This window comes from Fragaria vesca, linkage group LG4 (assembly GCF_000184155.1).
Source record: "Fragaria vesca subsp. vesca linkage group LG4, FraVesHawaii_1.0, whole genome shotgun sequence".
NCBI lineage: Eukaryota > Viridiplantae > Streptophyta > Magnoliopsida > Rosales > Rosaceae > Fragaria > Fragaria vesca.
In genome coordinates this window covers 8,148,327-8,167,907 of record NC_020494.1, presented here as the reverse complement: position 1 = coordinate 8,167,907, position 19,581 = coordinate 8,148,327, and the positions used below count along the sequence as shown (strand labels likewise).

General features: G+C 37.4%; 3 protein-coding genes and 1 non-coding gene across 4 annotated transcripts; all 4 read right to left on the bottom strand.

Annotated features, from left to right (window-relative positions):
* Positions 1–4,808: 4,808 nt before the first annotated feature.
* On the bottom strand, positions 4,809–6,467 carry LOC101309150 (pentatricopeptide repeat-containing protein At4g20090-like). The gene has a single exon (XM_004297998.1). The coding sequence runs from the start codon at positions 6,465–6,467 to the stop codon at positions 4,809–4,811; it is 1,659 nt and encodes a 552-aa protein (XP_004298046.1).
* Positions 6,468–7,996: 1,529 nt separating this feature from the next.
* LOC101294747 (50S ribosomal protein L25-like) lies at positions 7,997–10,669 on the bottom strand. The gene is made up of 3 exons (XM_004296675.1): positions 10,271–10,669; positions 10,051–10,180; positions 7,997–8,643 (listed from the first exon to the last, which is right to left on the bottom strand). Exons 1-3 carry the CDS (start codon positions 10,667–10,669, stop codon positions 8,420–8,422), a joined length of 753 nt encoding a protein of 250 aa, XP_004296723.1. The 3' UTR covers positions 7,997–8,419.
* A 1,329-nt stretch (positions 10,670–11,998) lies between these two features.
* Positions 11,999–13,308, bottom strand: LOC101294454. The gene is made up of 2 exons (XR_184457.1): positions 13,130–13,308; positions 11,999–12,529 (listed from the first exon to the last, which is right to left on the bottom strand). It is a non-coding gene; the product is annotated as an uncharacterized LOC101294454 (transcript).
* Positions 13,309–14,373: 1,065 nt separating this feature from the next.
* On the bottom strand, positions 14,374–17,693 carry LOC101308864 (pentatricopeptide repeat-containing protein At1g06710, mitochondrial-like). Its single transcript, XM_004297997.1, has 2 exons — positions 14,769–17,693; positions 14,374–14,418 (listed from the first exon to the last, which is right to left on the bottom strand). The coding sequence occupies exons 1-2, from the start codon at positions 17,691–17,693 to the stop codon at positions 14,374–14,376; spliced, it is 2,970 nt and encodes a 989-aa protein (XP_004298045.1).
* Between the last annotated feature and the right edge of the window lie 1,888 nt (positions 17,694–19,581).

Below are 19,581 nucleotides of genomic sequence, written 5' to 3'. Positions count from 1 at the left end.
AAGAAAACATTTTAAATTGGTGTGTATCATGAAATGGTTCTTGAGAGTCCGTAAGTAGGGTTTTTGATTTCGGACTTATAGTGGTAAATGTGATGTTGTTAGTGTAGGAAGTAGATTAAAATATTGAACTATGAGTGGCTTGATCCCTTCAAAAGGGTACGTAGGCAGCCCGATCAAGTTTTGGGTGCAGCCGCAAATAAACAAAATAAAATTTAGGTTTCAAACACAACAAACATTTTGTTTGTTTTGAGATCCTACCTCCTTTTCGATTTAGGATTTCCTTAGTTATTTTATTCGTTTATTCTTCTAACACTTGGGTCAGGGTGTTACGCTACTAGTTTTATGATGCAGAGTTATGGTATGTGTAAGATTAACAAATAACTTGCTTCCTCAATAGGACTCCTTATAGGGTGAAGTGGGGGAAAGAAAAAAAAAAAAAAAACCGAGACAAGAAGGGTGGCTGTGCTGTACCCGCATTCTATATTTAATCATAAACAATTGAATGAGCGGACTTATATTATGGGTTCTTGAAGCTCCACATGTATATTTTGCACTTTCCATCAAATCTGAAGCTTGTCTGTGTTGCTTGAATATGTGTGATATGAAAACTCTAGGTGATTCAAAATGAATACTTCTGGACCTCTCTTGCAATGTTGGGTTACCCTTCTTTACAGACCATTTGGAAATCCAGATTGGATATTCTCTACATCTGATCTAATTTTAAACCAATTGGTGTCATCCCTTTTCAGTTGATATTACTGAGTTTTTTCCTTGAATCAACTGGCACTAAAAGGCAGCCCTCCATGGATGGCGAAATTAAACTATAACGTTCATGGAGCCATAACTTGGCTGGCAATGGCTTAATGGCTTTGTAGCTCAAGATACAAATCACAAGGAGGCACATGGTGGTATGAAGTTAGTTATGCTATTCAAGCTGTGATTGTAGCTCTGTTTGTAAGGTCAACAAAAATTTCATGTTTTGGTGATGTAACATGGTTCTCAATTAATCTTTAGTTTAGTACCTGGAAAGTTGGGGATCCATTTCTGGGAAACATTCTTGTTCTCAAAGAGAAAAGAAGTCATCAACACGATACAAGGCAATGCAGGCGGAGCCTGGTGCACAGTATTGCCAATGCAACGCCAAAGAGGCTTGCTACTCGAGCCAAAATGAGGTAGCTGGGGATGTGAAAACTGGGTGAACTACCATCATCTTCTGGTTAATATAATCAACGTATTTAGCTGCTTTTTCTGTGGTGTTGAATGAAAGAAAAAGAAAAGGCTAGGTCATACAACTATGTGAAGCAGTTACGATTTTTATTCAATTAACTCCTTTTGTCGATTGCATTGAGAGTACTTGACTATACATGAACCAACCAAATCATGAAACTGAGACTACTACGCAAGAGACTTCAGTATAATAATAAGAAACCAGTCATTTTGAAAATGAATTGTATTAACTGAAGGATGAATCTTGTTGAAAAAAAAAAAAAAAAAAAAACTAAATGGGATGAATGTGGAAGGTGACTCAAAGCTCCTCATTGACAATACCAATCTTCAAATCACATGTCCTTGGAGAATCCAGAAAATAGTTGAAGACATACGGAGGTTGATCCCAATTCTGCATATCTCAACGTTCCAGCACATAAAACGGGAACAGAATTTTGTAGCAGATGCAATCACGAAAATAGGACACACTACTAATTCAGGCTTGGCACTCCTCTCTGCCTCTGTCAGCTAGCTCTGCGAGGGTTTGTGTTGTAATTGTATTTTCACCTTGTCGAAAAAAACTAATGGGATGAATGTACAAAACAGTAAATACGAAATCAAGTAAACAGAATAGAAAACTCAAGAAACACTAGCAAAAGCCATCAACGAACAAAATAACAGACCAATCCTCAGTTCTGAGAAAACTGGTGCCATGAGTGAGAGCTCTATCCTCAGTTCCTCACATGTTCTCATTCTCAATCTCCTTTAGCATCTTACAAATCTTCTTGTTTCTTTTCACCCAAACAAGTAATAACCCAAATATAGCCATATAGCCATCTTCCCAAAAAGCCACACAATAGTTGCAACCCACTCAACATACTTTACCAAAACAGCCTTTTTCCAAATCGTGCGCTAAAGCAATGGCCAGCTTTACACATCACATCAGTGTGGAGAAATCCTCTGCAACACCCCAGATATTAATCTCTCCATGAAAAATATTCCATAATAGCACCTGTATAGGAGATTGTTAGGCCTTCCTGCAAGGGAGTAAATTGCATAACAGCAGGGCTGTTCAACAAATGCTTCCAGTAAGAATAAAAGAACCTCTGGCATTCCCTATACATCTATAACAATGTCATGATTTCCCATCCCATTGGTGTTAGAATATCTGCACTTAATTTGGTGTCAATAATTTGGTCACAGACTATTCCAATCCTTCAAACCTTTCAGCATTTTAGAAACATAACATCCATAGCTAGCAGATGGACGGCACAGCCAATCAATACGGCCTCTCGTCCTGTTGCATAAGATCTCTTCGGAAATCCCAGTCTCTTTCCTGTCTTATGATCTTTAAAACTCGGGCTGAAATGGAGACCATAAGATGCTCAACTCTTCACTGATGAGTAAAACTACTAATCAATTCATGACGGAGGACTGCAATTCTATATTGTACACTTCTATAAGCCACAAGCCGACAAAAGCATTAGAACAATATCTTGGATGTTTGAGTACTCGCTTTTATGACAACAATTTGTGGGCATGATAGTGTTTTGATAACAATGTACCAAATACTCAGCATACTGCCAGCCAACTTGCCACACATAAAGATGAATCTTTCCTGGTACATTGTCTCCTTGTTCCCAGTGATCAAAGCACAAATTGTTGTTTTCTGGCTTTTCCATTTATCCGCATCATTGCTTCATAATGCTACATGGGAAACAAAACAGAATTAGACTAGCTTTGATACCAAATTGACAATGGAAATTGGTTTAAAGAGATGATACCAAATAGATAGCTTAGAGCAACCAAACATTACAATAATGAAATTAGCATTTCCTATACAAATTTAGAAAACATCTTTTTAATTCAGGTGTTGATGTAGGGCATCATTTCATTCCACTCATTGGGTCTTTCCTGAGAAAAAAAAAAAATTCAACGAAAAACATATCAAATGCAACGTTTCCAGACTAGCTTTCGATATTAGAAATTGGATTGTCGAAGACATAGTTGCACATGTAAGAATTGCAAGAATCAGGGCAAGACAACAGGGAGAGATTTTAGGATGCCAAGTGCATATACTTCCTTTTCTCTATGTTCTTCTTCTGATACTCTCGGGGTTTTATACTTTATGAAGAATAAAAGAAAGATGTGATAAAACAAAGATACACACAGATACAGACTTGATTAATAAAACGTTCAGAGATCTACAAAAAAGCACGCCTTCAACTGACGCTGAAACTCAGAAAATATATCAGGAGAGCCTGCACGAAAGGTTTTTCCCTGAAGTTTCCATGACCTAGCTGAACAGAATGTTCAGATTTCATCATTTCTTTATATTCTATATTTCACACAAAGAGTCTGTAAAGATTCTTGGAAAGAAGTGTTCCATGTAATGATTTTGCAACATGAGACCTATTGGTGAAGCAACAGAAAACAAGAGTAGGTACTAACATCTCATTTACTAAAACAATGATGATTATTTCAAAATATGCCATCGACCAATAGTCAGAGCAAGCCTGAGATACACTAACCACACATCAGCAAGCCTGAGACAGAATAAGCGTTGACAGAAAGGACATAAAAGGCAATATGATTACTTGACCATAAGGTACTTGCAACTGCTTTAGCCTCCAAGGTTTCTGATTGTTATGGTGAGCAAGGCACACTGCTATTTTTGTCAGAACAAAGGGAACTAATAGAACTACAATTAAAGAGTTTTCAGGTTAGATCTGTTTTCTAACATTGACCTCAATCATTTCATCTCTCTATCTGTTTAAACATTATCAATGTTTACAGATACTAAGGTATATTGTGGATTGCTTAATTTAATCACAAGGCCGTAACCTTGCATTTTGGGACCCAATAACAGAACTAAAGTACATTGTAGCATAGAACCATCTGCAAAACCTAAACGACAATTCATGTGAATCTATTTAGCATATGTACGCATCTGCATGTGTGTGTGAAGTATACGAGTATACAAAAGCAAGTCTCCCTTTCTTTTTGCCAATTAAAAGATAAATTTCAAAAGGGCTGGCAAGAGATAACTTGGCTCCTTCAGTAATATGACACCTACTTAAGGATCAGGTTAAATTTTCTGGTATGAGAAATCACAGTGGTTTATGTATTTGAATTTGCTACTCTTGAAAATCTATATCGTTAGTTTAGCTAATGTAAAGGGTGACCAGAACCATTTAACTGATTTAAGATCACAACATAAACTCAAACAAAAGCAGTCTTAATTTGAAAGAAGAAAAAGCAAAAGAAAAAGCTGTAAAAGATTTCTGAGGCGAGTCTAATCAGATAGACTTTGAACAAGAAAAAAGATGCATATGTAACATATAGATTCCAATAACATCATCTTTTGCTATGGTTATAGCAATTAAATCATCTTTTGCTACATGTATAGATCTTTTGCTTCAGGCAATGCCTACTTTTCTTTAGGATTTGACAGTTAAAAAGCATATACAGCTACATCATGGAACTGAAGCAAGAAAGTGCAGGCATTGACAAAGTATAAGACTAAAATTAGAAAAAGAAATCAGAACTTTTGAACTCACCATTTTTCAGTTGTTGGTGGAAAATACTTCTTTTCAATTGGTTCATTGAGTGCAAAGTTGTTTCTCCTCGTTGTTGTCCATGTCATCTATCGTCTGTAACAAATCCCGAGCTATATTCAATTTTCCATACTTACGAAATGCATTCTTAAAAGAATCTCTCGCATACACTGGTGGGTAAAACCCCTTTTCAACCATTGACTTTAGCTTCTCATACGCATCATCTAATTGACCATCTTTGCATAGCTTCTCCAAGATCTGGGTTTCCAACTTCCTTTCCAATTTAAAACACAAATCCGTTTGTTCATTTTCTCTCAAAAGTTTATCCACTGAACTATAAGTGTGAAAAGGTGGAGAGCAACCCAACCCAAGCATTTCTATCATGAGGTCATAAGCAGCTTTCCATTTTCCAGCTTCACAATAAGCATGGACCAATGCAGAATAAGTGCAACTATCTGGAAGACATCTCTTCTTGTTCATCATCTTGAAGACACTTTCAGCACCATCCAAATTCCCTAGTTTGCATAGCATGCAAATAACAGAATTATAAATAGTCAACCTCGGCTTCATGCCCTGAGAGAGCATCCTCCCAAACAAACGACTAGCTTCCTCAACACAGCAGTGTTCACACAAACCCTTCATCACAATACAGTACCCCTCTTCAACACAACTCAGCTTCCTACCCTCAACAGCCCTCAAGACCCCAACAGCCTCTTCCATTTTCCCTAGTTTAGAAAGCTCCAATAGAAGTCGGATTATAACAAAAGTACTAGGTAACAAGCCTAACTTATAAACTTCCCAAAACACTCCAACTGCAGGCTGGATAGCACCACTCTTTTCATGCACATTTGGAACCAAAATCTTAAATGGCCTGCGAACATTTTTCACTCTTACTTTCGCAACAGCTGCTTCTTTCGCACTCAACAAACACAGCTCTCCAATAAGAACATTCACAGCAGACCTAGTAGGAACCAAACCAGTACTACACATTTCACCAAAAACCTCAACAGCAGTCTCAAACCTACCGAATTTACACAAACCAACAAGCATATTACTATACGAATACACATCAGGGGATTCAATTCTCCGGAAAACAGCAAGCGCGAAATCAATCAAATGCCCGGATGAATCCTTCTTACAAAGCACGTAAAGCACATTATTGTACACAAGATTATCAGGCTTACACCCAAATCTAGATTCCATTTCCTGAAACACACAAAGTGCCTCTCTAATCCTCCCCTCCCTACCCAGAAACCTAATACAAGTCGAAACTGCTCGACACGAAACACCACCCTTGTGCAATGACACAGTCAATAAAAGATGCTTCATGTCATCAAAGAGCTTCCTCCTACCTAAGAAATCAGCCATGAACTCAACCACACAGTCATCAAACTGAAAATGCATTTGAAGCCCAGCCCAGGAAAAGAAGTCGAGAGTCTTTCTCCTTCCCAGCTGCTTATAATTCATCAAGATTTGGAGCACCAGTTCTGAACTCAACTGTTGTTTGAAACTACCCAACAGACTATCAACACTAGCGGTGGTTTCTTTAGAGAGCAGAGAACATAGAACAGAAGCAGTTGGTGCCAGGGGTTGTTTTGGGATTGTGGAAATTTGATTTGGGGTTGTGGAATTTGAAGAAAAGTGTTTGAAGAGAATTGAAGAAAGAGTGAGAGCTCCATGTTTAGTTTTAGCGGTGGATAACATTAAGAGCATCTCCAGTACTACGAGGTCAAATGGGGTTTACATTTTTCTGAGAAAGGAGGCAGTCTGGAAGGCATTCAATTTTTTTTTTTTTTGAATAATTAATTAATTATTTATGAATAAAGGAGAGGCATTTTATTTATTTTATTTTATATTTGTAAAAGAAGAAAAAAATATGATTCCTCTAAACCCTAAACCCAAACCCTTACCCTATCCCTAAACCTTTAAAAACTCTAAAAACCCTAAACCTTAAAGCCCTAAATGTCCAACCTCACAAATCTAAAATAAATAAAATTAATTCCAGATTCATATTAATTGTTAACCATGGTTAGATGAGTTAAAAGAAAATGGACATATGTCATGCATCTGGGTGGGTGAGGATGAAAACGGGGAAATAAAGTAAGGAGCAAATTTGTATCATTTTCAATATCAGGATTGGCTCCAAGTTAATTTTTGTTTTTTTTCTCATTCCAATTTTTTTCCCCTTCATTTGAACAGTTTCATCTTACTAGCTGTATACTAGCACATCTGAAAGGGAAGGCTAAAGAGGTAATAAAAGAGTTGCAGGCGACCATCGTTTGTGTTTTTTTTTTCTTCTAACAAACGGGTTTAGATTAGGTCTACGAGGAGAAGTGAAGACCATTTTCCACTTCTTTTGTTTCTTGCTAGAAATATGTATGTTGTGAAAGGTACATGCAGCATAACTAGTTAGTAGTGAGTCGTTTTTGTTCCTGTCTTTCATATAGGTTGTGAACTGTCATTTTGACTTTCTCATACTTATATCATGTAATGATGTAATCGTATCTCAAATGTGTTTGAATGCAATTCTTCATTATACAAAAAAAAAAAAAACTTCCTCGCTCTTGGGCCGATAAGTATTTAATCCTCTAAACCTGGGTGGAGAAGAACAGAGACAAGTACTTCCCTCTTAGCCGAGGGTCACTCGAAGTATTGATAGTAGACCCATTACGAATTGAACGTCTCACACCATGCCGTATGATATCTCTGCCATCAAGAATACTAAGAAGAGCATTACCTAAAGTAGCATCAAAAAATTACTATTAGGGAAATAGATAGCATGCATTCAACAATTTGCATGGTAAAAAATCTGGAAATTGGAGTAGTCTCCACGCTTGTTCGAGGGGGAATACTGGCGTGAGTAATGTTTGACATCTCGGTTATTACAGTAATTGTCATTAGATTAAAATTGTGTAATCAAGGAGAGAATATCGTGTCTTGAGTCATTGTAATTACTTTCCGTTTAGAACATTGTACATCCTGTATAGTGTATATTCAGACTCCAATTCGGGAGATGAATAGCACATCAAACATTTCCCAAACTTTCTTTGTCTTTGTTCTATTTGTGCCTAATACTTGGAATGTGATAACTGGTGAATTTCCCTCATGAATCAAATCTCTTTTCCCCTGCTCTTTGTTTATAAAGCCCCTACGCTGTCACTGTCTCCAACACATGATTTTAGATCCTTTTTATAAAGCTATTGTCTAGAAATTGCAATAACTAAGAGGGGAGAAAAAAACAACTTTGATTGGGTAAAGATAGATATACACCAAAGTGACCAAGCCCTCAATGAATATCGGAATTTCTTGGATGCTCCAGCATGGAGCATCCGAACGAAACAAAGAACACAGAAACTGAGCTACTGAAACTGAATACTGTCTATTCATAACCAGTTGTACACTACCATGCTTATTACCACGGAATTTTGGTCTATTTAATGACATCCCTGACCACCATACCCTGTATTCCCTAGCCAGAAAGAGAAGCAAACCCAGAAATGTAAAAAAAGGAGGTGAAGACAGTCATGAGATTCCATCCCATAGTCCTCTACAGCCATTACAGATATAAGGTGTTAAACATGTCAACATTTCAGCTCAGAAGGACTGGAGGCAGTAGACTTGCATACTAATGGGCAACCGAAATCCAAATGCAGCAACTATTTAGTTTTCTTTTGTTGGTCGGAAACTCTTGAACCCATGATCTTACAAATGGGCTCATCTTTTGACTGAATAAGCTTCAGAGTCGGATGAGCCTTGAGGTCTCCCATTACTAGCTTTTGGCCAACATCCAACTCACTCAGATCAACTTCAATATACGGAGGAATTACATCTGCTGGGCAAAGGAACTTTACCGTCCTATTGATTGTATTTAAATATGCACCTGCCAATTGTAAAAGAAAAGTGCAACTTAATAATAAACATTATTACCAAGAAAACAAACTGATTCCAAGTGAACAAATAGATTGCTAGATGCTTTTCTAGAACGAAAAGACCGACACAATTCCAAGAAACTACTGGAATAGACTGTAACCCATCTTTATTTACCAAGTGAACAAATAGATTGCTAGATGCTTTTCTAAAAGGAAAAGACCGACACAGTTCCAAGAAACTACTGGAATAGACCGTAACCCATCTTGTACGGGAAGGTACAAGAAGCTAATAGGAAGTCAATCTATTCGGAATTATGGAGCTAAAATTTACAATATACAAGTCACTTCCGAAGTCTAGACTCTAGTAAAAGTATTCAAGTCTCCTCCAAGAACCATAGAGTATTTTGAAACTGACCTTCACTTCCATGACTTCAGCGTTTTAGATATAATACAACAACCATAGCAACAAGAGTGCATTTCACTCGGTAAAACAGACCTTCACTTCCATGACTTCAGCATCTTAGACATAATAAACCAGCCATAACTAGCGTGCATTTGACTCGGTTAAACAGAACTTCACTTCCAAATACCAAACAACTCACTAAATTCTTTACCCAAAAAGAAAAGGGAATAGGAAAGACAATGATCCAAGGAAAACACTGGAATGGAACTATAAAGTAAACCATCTAGCACAGAAAGGTAAATAGAAATTTAATTTCTTCGAAATTGCGGCACTAAAACAGCTATAGACAGTCTACACTCTAGTAGAAGAATGCAAGCATCCCAAACTTAAACCTCAGTGACGCGTATATTTTGAAACTGAACTTCACATCCATGACTTCAGCATGTTTACCATATTAAACAACAAGCCATCTAACTATGCCTTGCTTCTTGAATTTCTTACCTGATCTGTAAATTAACAATTCCAGTTCATGGAAACTTTTGAGGAACATAAAGTTTTCGAGTTGCGCAGCAAGATTTTAATCAACTAAGTTATCATATTACAAACACAGTATGGTACCCTTCTACTTTATTTTCCCAATACTAAGGTATTTAGCATCTTAGAACAGTTACTCTAATGTGAGGTTCCACCTTGCATATGATCAGAATAATATGGCATTTCACCAACATCTCGTCCCATTCACAAATGATACCGGGACTTATCAAGCTATACAGCTAACAAACTACATGATAACCAAACTTGTCTGATTCAAATTTTCCAAGCTAAACTGCTACATGTTAGTTAACATCCTCAGAACTTCATATGCCTTATTGAAATTTAAGTTACCACAGAAAGAAAAAAAAACTACTGCTCATTTTGTGATTACTCAAATACAACACATCAGTGGTTTCCCATATACATAATAAACCAAACACATATAGTCATGATGAACCAAACCAAAAGTGAAGCTTGTTACCTTTCTTCAATCCAGGAGAGATATCATCTCCAATAAACACAAGAGGAATTTCGACCTTCAACAAAGCATCCGAAGGGGCCCGAATGAAGGTCACATTAAGCGGAGCGTCGGTGCTCGAGTGCAATTGAAGCTATCACAATGACATGTATGTATATCTCAGTTCAGTATTCCAAACCAAATCTAGCACCAGAATCAAATCCAAGAGAAGAAGAAAGAATACCAAGCGCGGCAAAACACGGACTCTCTCAATGACGTCGTCGCATTCGAAGTCGGAGCGGACCTCGAGGCTGTAGAGGCGGGAGAGGAAGAAGGAGCGGCCGAGCTGATTGACGAGCTTGCGGATCTGGTTGGTGCGGACGGAGATGAGGCGCTTGTTGCCGCCGTACTGGCCATCCTCCTGCTCGAAGATGATGCTAGGGACGCGCCCGGCCTTCCGCTCTTTCGCGGCGATGCTTTTGCCGGAGGTTAAGCGCGGGACGGCGAGGATGGTCTCGTCGTATTTCGGGTCGGGTCGGGGGAAGGAGTCCGGGTCGGAATCGTCGACGAGGGCGGCTGCGGCGGATTGGGCGTAGCGGCGGAGTTGGAGGGGGGCGGAGAGGCAACGTCGCTGAAGCAACATTTTGGAGTAATTGTCAAATGGGGTTTAGGAGGGTTTTTCCCCTTTTGGCTCTATGAAATTCACCAAAATGACTGTTGCCTTGTTTTATATACCGCCTAGTAGAGGACAAAATTACCAAATAATTACCTTATAGGGTAACTTTTGTTGAACTGCAAGAGTAAATTCATTCACTCATAAGACAACTATAGTGTCTCGGGTCAAAGGACTATGTTGTATTATTGCAATTTAGAGTTCAAGTCTAACATGTAAGTAAAATTTCATATAAGAACTCTAATGATCGCGTTCAGTGTATTATTTAAAATAAAAGCACCCATATACTTTTACTAATGTCTCTACACAAATGACAAGAGATATATCATCCTCCATATTGAGCATACATAATATGCTCTTTCCAGATTAACAATGTCCAAATGATAACCCTATGACGAGAAACATTTAGGATAAGAATGTAAAAGAGTAAATGTCTCATACATCTAACTTTTTAGATTACTTTCTCTTTAACTCGATTTCCTTGGACCTTGTTCAATCAAATATTAAAGATAAACAATGAACAATAAACTTGTCATTTTGATTAATAATAACTACAATAATAATTACATCAAAATGATTGTTTTAGGATACAACTCCTTCACCACCCCCTTTCCAAATTGCCTAAACTTAGTTTTGATGGTTCAGTTAACCATTCTACAGCCTCCGGCTTTGTTTTCCGAAATTCTAAAGGACAACCAATCCTAGCTCCAACCAAAAAAAACTGGACATCCTAAGATTCTCACAATGAAAGCTTTAGCTCTTCAAGCTGGCCTGATCGCTACTTAGTATCATGGCTTCACTCATTTCTTGGTCTAAGGAGATTCAAATATCGTCATCAACAGTGTCGATCAACAAATAGCTTGTCCCTAGCGCGTCTTACCTATAATTCAGGATATCCGGCGATTTGCCGTACTGTTCCGTATCTCTTCCTCGAAGCACATAAAGCAAGGATCAATGCTCTTGCAAAATCAGTTTGGAGTTCAAGCCTGACCCTCACTCTTCTGTGCCTCTGTCCCTCTTTTTATTCTGATTTGTGGAATCTTGTAAATTTTTGTATCTTGTCGAAAAAAAAAAATTATTCGAGGAATGTTGAATAGACAGTTTCACTTGATGCATGAATCTTTTACATATGTTTGTTACATATTGGCGCGATGACTATGATCATCCGGGTTGAACCTGCATCCCAGTTTTAAGTCTTATCCTACACACTCCGCCACGGAACATCCAATTGGATATATAGACCTCTGGGAATGGGTAAATTTTGGCTTGGGCTTGCAGTTTCTTTTTAATTTTCTTTTTCTCTGCAGGGGTTCAACAAAAGTTACCTACAAGGTAATTATTTGGTAAGTTTGTAATCTATACTACGGTATATAAAACAACAGTCATTTTCATTTGCCATAGTAAACATAAGAGCACTGAGCACCAGCGTACAACCCTCGCCTTGAATTTCATATCATTATCATTGCCTTCACCCCCAAAATCAAATTCAACCTTAACCTGCCAGATATCAACTTCATTTTGTCAGTGAACTTGACACACTAACTCTCATGACATTCTCATTGGTAGATCACACTAATTCATCCTTCCCACAGATTCACCTAACTATTGCTTGGAAAGAGTTAACTATTGCTTGGAAAGAGTTATGCATTAGGTAATATACTGAAAGGGTCCCATCAGTGCAATCAAGAGATATTGAACATTCTGCTAGAGCTTCCCATGTTGATTCCTAATCATTGCTGAAACAAACCCACTCTCTCTTCCTGACTTCTTTTGGTTTTGCATCAGATGTACTAAACCATGTTGATGGCATGTCCTAGAGGATGAAAATATCTATAACAAGAAACAAAGAAAACAAATTTGAAAGTGGCAATTAGCATCCTGCGACCTATGTGCGAGACTTGTAATAGGAATCGGTCAGCCAAGACACTTACAAACTTCACCCAACAAAAGCATGCAATTTCAAAAGGCACTTGTTTCATCCAAGAATAAAAAGGGAAGAAAAGTTGACGGGGCAAAGAAAAAAATAAACAGTAGAGAAAAGAGAAAAGGATTGTTTTTATTTTTAAGAATCATAGAGGTAACACTTGCTCCACTTAATAATAAACATCTTGGTCATCGTATCTGTCTGTAATAACGTCAGTCTTCATTAGATTTAAAACTTAGCTGAAGGACATGGAAGTGCTTGAATAGAACTGAAAACATCAGACTACGTAAGACCATATGCCTTAAAAGGATAGATCAGGTGTAATTAACTAAAATGGTAATGTCTAGGACATAATTACTCAGGGTTTTCTGAGAAATTATTTAATTGTTCAATGAAAAGAATAACCGACTCAATCTCTTTTTAGAAAACATTTGAGAAACACAATGCATCACTTTTGTGCAACAAGTTTAGCAACAAATCAAACAATCCATCAGCAGAAAGAATACCTTCAATAGTGGATCAAGCAGATGGATTCCCTCAACTGTTCTAGTTCTCTTGTGGGCTGGACCTGCTGCTAAATAAATTCTGGACAATTGTCTTCCCATGGCCCTTCTTTCATGCTACGTTCAAGGACTCTGACTCCCACAATTAAACTGATTTGTGAGTGAAATCTTGGGAATTTTCCCTACAGTGGAAATACAGAGAACAAAATTGACCATAATCCAAGGAACATAAAAAATCTAAGAACTTAAAGGACCACACACAGTCCCATGAAAACTCAACGGACCTCTCAGTCTACGTTCAGGATTGCATCTATTCTTCCACCCAAATTTTCTTTCACCTTCCATATACAAAATATAACCAGATAGATAACTTATATAAATGACAGAACTAAATTGGCGAAGATTCAATCAGCTGAATGATGAGCAAGTATGACTTGAATCATAAACTTCGTCGACCACAAGTACTTGGGCAAAAAATGTACAACTTACACTATCATGGATACCCAATCAAATGCTCACTAAAGCCTACACGTAATTTTTAACTGCCAAGTTCCAGTTTCAGTCTTATATTTTATAAGTTCACAATTGAAGGAAAAAAAAATAACAGAAAAAAAAAAAGAAAAAAAGAAAAAAAAAAAGGAATAAAACCAAAAAAAAACAAAAACAAAAATTGAGGAAACCCCTCTAAAATCCCATGCAAACACGGCAATTGTGCTACCTCGCCCCCTTCAGAGAAGTGAGAAAATTGCGTATAACCTAAGCCCCATTTCCAAATTGAGTATAGAGAGTACTCTGAGGAATGATAAAAATGTACGTGCATGTTGTTCACCCACATGTCCTATCAACAAAACATAGTTTGGAAAGACCCACTCCAGTACCTAGACATGATTTAACTATAAAGCAACAACTTCCCCATGATATCAAAACCGGTTAACTTTGCACTCGATGAGTAACATCAGCAGTATACTGGCAGAGCCAGAGCTAGACATATCGATACTTATCATGATGAAGAGTATAGTAAGTTTACCAGCAAGTAGCAATCAAACAGTAGCACACATGAACGCTGCTGTCCAGAGGCGTCAAAAAAAGTATGCTGAGTTCCTAACCTTTTGCGGTAAACAAATTCTAGCAGCAGTGACCTCCATATGCCCATTCAGCATAATCTGACACAAGCCTTGGGCCCATCCTTTGTCCAGTGAGTCATCAGACTGAATGAGTGCACATAAATCAATGGGTTAGAAAAGAAACTACTTCCTGTCATACGTCTCTTCTTGCAGAAGCCATTGGATATCCTGCTCAATAAATTGAGAATGAACAATTAATATAAGAAGTAAGAAGGGAAAGAAGGAAAATAAAAACTAATGCACAATGATTTCCTTTTTTGGGTCAGAAAGGCTCCTCTCATCCCAGAAGAATGAGAAAGAAAAAACTAATAGCGGCATAATAAAAGATGCAGCCTTAAGATACGTTTAGTAACACTGTTTGATACTGCACCGTGCACACACCTAAATAGGAATTAGATTCCCACAACATATCAAAGGGTATAACAAGCATCTGATATTTGACAAATTCATGTAAAAGAATAGATTTGAGTATTATAATGTATTGTGGTAAGAAAGAGAAGGGAGTTAGAGAGACAAACCATCTGACATATGCTATCCGATAGTTGAAGAGCTTCATCCCACCTATTAATTTTAATAAGCCCTTTGATAAGGTGGAAAAATGTACTAAGCTCTGGATAACCACCCAGCCTTATCATTTCTGCAAACATCTGCAGTGCCTTATCAGCCTTATTTGCATGTGACAGGTTCTCAATCAGTAAAGTATACATATCCTTGTTAGCAGATGTAAAAGGGGTAGAAGAAGAAATCTCTTCATGCAGCTCCAGAGCCACGTTCAGTCTTCCAGCCTTAACAAAATTATCAACCAAAACTCTGTATATGTGAGCGATTGGCAACGAATCACACTCACTTATCTCACTTAAAAGCCCAAGTGAGGCTATGAACTCTCGGTTGTAACCTTCAATAACTTTACGGTAGCCTGCCAGATGCTTTGGCCAATATGTTTGTTTCATTTCATCCAAAAGTTTATGAGCTTCATCCAAAAGACCATGTGCACAGCAATGGTTAATCAGAACCTTGTAGGTGATAAAATTGGGAGCACAACCATTGGAGCTCATTGTTTTAAAGAGCTCAAGACATTTGTCTATTCTGCCTGCTTTCCCAAGGCCATCTATCATTGCAGTGTAAGTCACAACGTTAGGATTACATCCTTTTTCTTCCATCATTAACATAAGCTTATAAGCTTCATCAGTCTTTCCAACCTTACAAAGGCCATCGACCATCTCTGTATAGATAACAACATTTGGTGAACAAGATTCTTCTAACATTTTAGACAAGACTTTTAAAACAAGATCCAGTCTTTTATCCTTGAACAACCTGTCAATCAAGGAGCTGTACGTGTACACATTTGGACTATACCCGTGCTCTGACATTTTGGCAAACACCTTTTGTGCTTCATCGAGCTTCCCAGACTTGCAAAATCCATCTATAAGAGCGTCATAAACAATGTGGTTAGGTTCACAACCTTCTACGAACATAGCATCCAATAACTCACCGGCCTCTTTGACCTTGTTGGCTTTACATAAACCATCCACCAAAGCTCCATAAGTATGAACATTAGGCTCTTTCAAACTCTGATCAGCAATTTTGAAATACATATCAACATCAGGGACATTTACATCACCTCTCATTCTTGCATAAATCAGGCAAGCCTTTTCAGTCTCTCCAGCTTTACAGTGGCCATCAATCAAGGCACTATAAGTAACAGCATTAGGAATGCAACCTTGAGTCAACATCATCTCAAAGAGTTGATTTGCATCACGCACCTTCCTTGCTTTAAGGTAAGCATGTATGAGAGCCGTATAAGTTACCACGTTTGGTGCACAACCATTCCCTACCATTTCATTAAACCAGCTCTGAGCCTGTTCAATAAGGCCAGCCTTAGAAAAACTATCGACTAGGATAGTATATGTGTAGACATCAGGAACAACACCGTTTTGTTTCATTTCTTCAAACAACAAAAATGCTTGTTCTACCTTGGAGGCATTGCACAATAAGCCAATAACTTTAGAGTATGTACTAGTGTCGGGAACAAAACCCTTGCTCATCATTTCATTGATGACCTTGTAAGCTTTGTCAAATTTTCCATGGCCACAAAGACATCGGGCAAAATTGCTTACATTTACCTTATTTAGAACAACCCCTGCGTTAAGCATCTCACCATAAGCTTTTTCAGCCATGTCTAACATATCTAAGGTAGGTAATTCTTCGTTTCCACAGATACCACCAATCAAGATATTGTAAACCACATAGCCTGGCTGGCAATGACATTTTACCATTTTTTTAAGCAACTTATAAGCATAAGAGTAATCTTCTGATCTGCAATAAGCATGAACAAGAGAATTAAATATACTAGGGCTAGGATAACAACCTTCCATGATCATCATACTAAGAATTCTCTTGCACCTGCCAAGCTGTTTCTTCCTCAAACATCCACACAGCAAAATCCTATACGTTAGGACATTAGGAATGCAAGAATTACAGCGCATTCTGCCCAAGAAATCCATAGCTTGCTCAAAGAGTGAAGCTTCACACAACCCTGATATCATCTTGGTATAAAGAACAGTATTGGGCACAAACTCTTCCTTGTCAATCAACGCAAGCCCCTCCCTCCACCTCCCAGCTTTACAAAGCGCATGACCGAAACAACCCAACGTAAACTCATCCATCTTAAACCCCAACTCCACCATCTCCCCATGAATCAAGTGCGCCGTGTCCAGCCTATCAGCTCTCAAAAACACCTGAACCAAAGCATTGTAAGTGGCCTGACTCGGCCTGTACCCGTAATCCTTAAGCCTCCCTAGCTCTTCCAAAACCACATTCCACAGCCCATTGCGGCAACACTTGCGAATCAACACATTAAGCAACTTCCCAAGCACCTCTCTATCATCACCCCTAATTTCTTGCAGAAAATGTTCCGGCACTCTCTCATTACTACTACCACGCTCCAGTAACTCAATCAAGGCATTATATACAGACCCAGTGTGACTATACCCAATTTGTCTACCAGCCCATAAGAAAAACTTGACACCCAACTCAGCACTCTTCACAAGACTCAAAACCTCCACCACCAAACTCTCATTCAAATCATCCCTAAACCTCCTAAGGAACTTCTGGGTTTCATCCCCAAATGCATCAGTACTATTCCTAATGGCATTGGAAATCAAAACGGCGTCGTTAGAGCACTTATCTGGCGGAAGTTTCGGCGCGGAATCCGAGAGGGAGTCGCGGAGAAAGGCAAAGTCTTCGGGGGTCTCCGGGGAGGAGAAGTCGAGAGTGGGAGGCGGAGAGGAGGCGGAGAGGAATCTGGAGAGGACATTGAGGTTTTGGGTTTTGGATTTGAGAGAAGAAAGGAAGGATTGGGAAGTTGTTGTTGGATTTGGGGAGGAAGAAGAGAAGGGGGAGATTGAGTTCAAGAGCAGAGACTTCAAGTGTCTTCTGCTCATTTTTTGTGGTTGCTACTTGAGGGTTTATGCTGGGGTTTTTGCTCATAACACTTCGGAAGAATTTACAGACAATCTACACCTGGTATTCCTATTCTCCTAATTTTTTTTTTTTTTTAGTAAAATAAGAAATTGTATTAATCTGAAATGTGACTCCAAATAACTCCTTGAAGAGTTTGAGCATTAATGAGGGTTTTCTTTTTCTTTTTGCAACTAACCGCGGTTTTTAAATACTGTATTAAAAATATAAGTTAGCTAGCTTTTTTTATTGTTAGTGGCTAGTTTGTATTGTCACATTTAGGATTGAGTTTCTTTTATTATAGTTCGAGTTCGAGCAAAATACAAATGTTATTTTCATTCATAGTTTCTTTGTAGAGTTTGAGCATTAATGAAAGAAGAATAGAAGGAGGAGATTGAGTTGAAGAAGAGGAGGAGATTGAGGGTTTATGTTGGGGTTTTTGCTCATAAGACTTGGAAAGAATTTACAAACAATCAAAAATGTACACCTGGTATTCCTATTCTCCAATTTCTTTATTTTTTTTGTTGAGAAAATAATAAATTGTATTGATCTGAAAAGTGCTCCTCGTAGAGTTTGAGCATTAATGGCGGTTTTTTTTTTTTTTTTTTGCAAACTAACCGCAGTTTTTGAACTGTATTAAGAGCGTAAGAGTATCTCCAACAGTTTTCCCAAATTTTCTCTAAAATGGGGAAACAAAAGCTAAAATCTCCAAAAAAATTATGATCAAAATCCAACAGCTTCTCCATTTTAGAGATTTCAGTATTTAATACAACAATAAAATATAATATATCATCATTAATTATAACAAAAAAATATTATATATTTCATTGTAACAATAAACTACCCAATAAAATATTTTATTGTTGTCTTAAATTCGTTGGAGCACGTGAAGAATTTAATTTTGGGGAAGGAAGATTTTGCTGCAAATTTGGAGAATGAAGACTTCTTTTTCTTCTTCATCCCTATTTTGGGAAAGAGAAATTTTAAATACACACCCCTAATATCTTAATACACACCCCTTACTTAATACACCACCTATCAAGTTTTTTATTTCAGTATTATACTTAATACACATCTCAAACTGCCTAAAATGCCCTTAATTTATGAAATATTCTATTATTTAATATAATTAATGTATATTTACCATTTGGTACCTCTTTTTACATATTATTTCGTCTAATTTTTGCTAGAAATTTTTTGTTATCATCATTAAATTTATAATCAAATGATTATTGTTATATCCCAATTCCAAATCACCAATACAAGTTTTCAAAATTCACAAGCTAGTAGAACTGTAGAAGTACAGTAGATATTGAACATAGATAGCTAGTTATTCGATAAAACATGTCATGATAAAAATGCAGCACTTGACAATATGATATGTAAGATCAAACTAAAGCTGATACAGATAACCAAAAAAAAAAAAACAAACTCAAATGAATTGTGGAGAAGAGTTGGGGTTAGGGAGAAGACATGCTTTCGACGATTTTAGGGTAGAAGACGTTGAAAAAGAATACTTCTAGAGCTATTTTTTTTTAAATAATAGATGTATGTTTTGGTAATTTAACTTACCTATAAAATCTCAATAGAAACATAAAATAATAAAGGTGTGTATTAAGATATTAAGAGTACGTGTGTATTTAAAATTTCTCTTTTTTTTTAATAGAAAATGACATCCTACTACCATAAACAGTTACAAAACACAAAAAACCCATCTTTCAAAATATTTATACAAATTAGGACGAAAACCCAAACCCAAACCTAAAACAATACAACATCAAGTCTATTTCAAATTCTAAATGCATAATGATCATAATACCCAAAATTTGACAAAATTACAGACCATGCCACTCACTATTCTCTCTCTCTCTC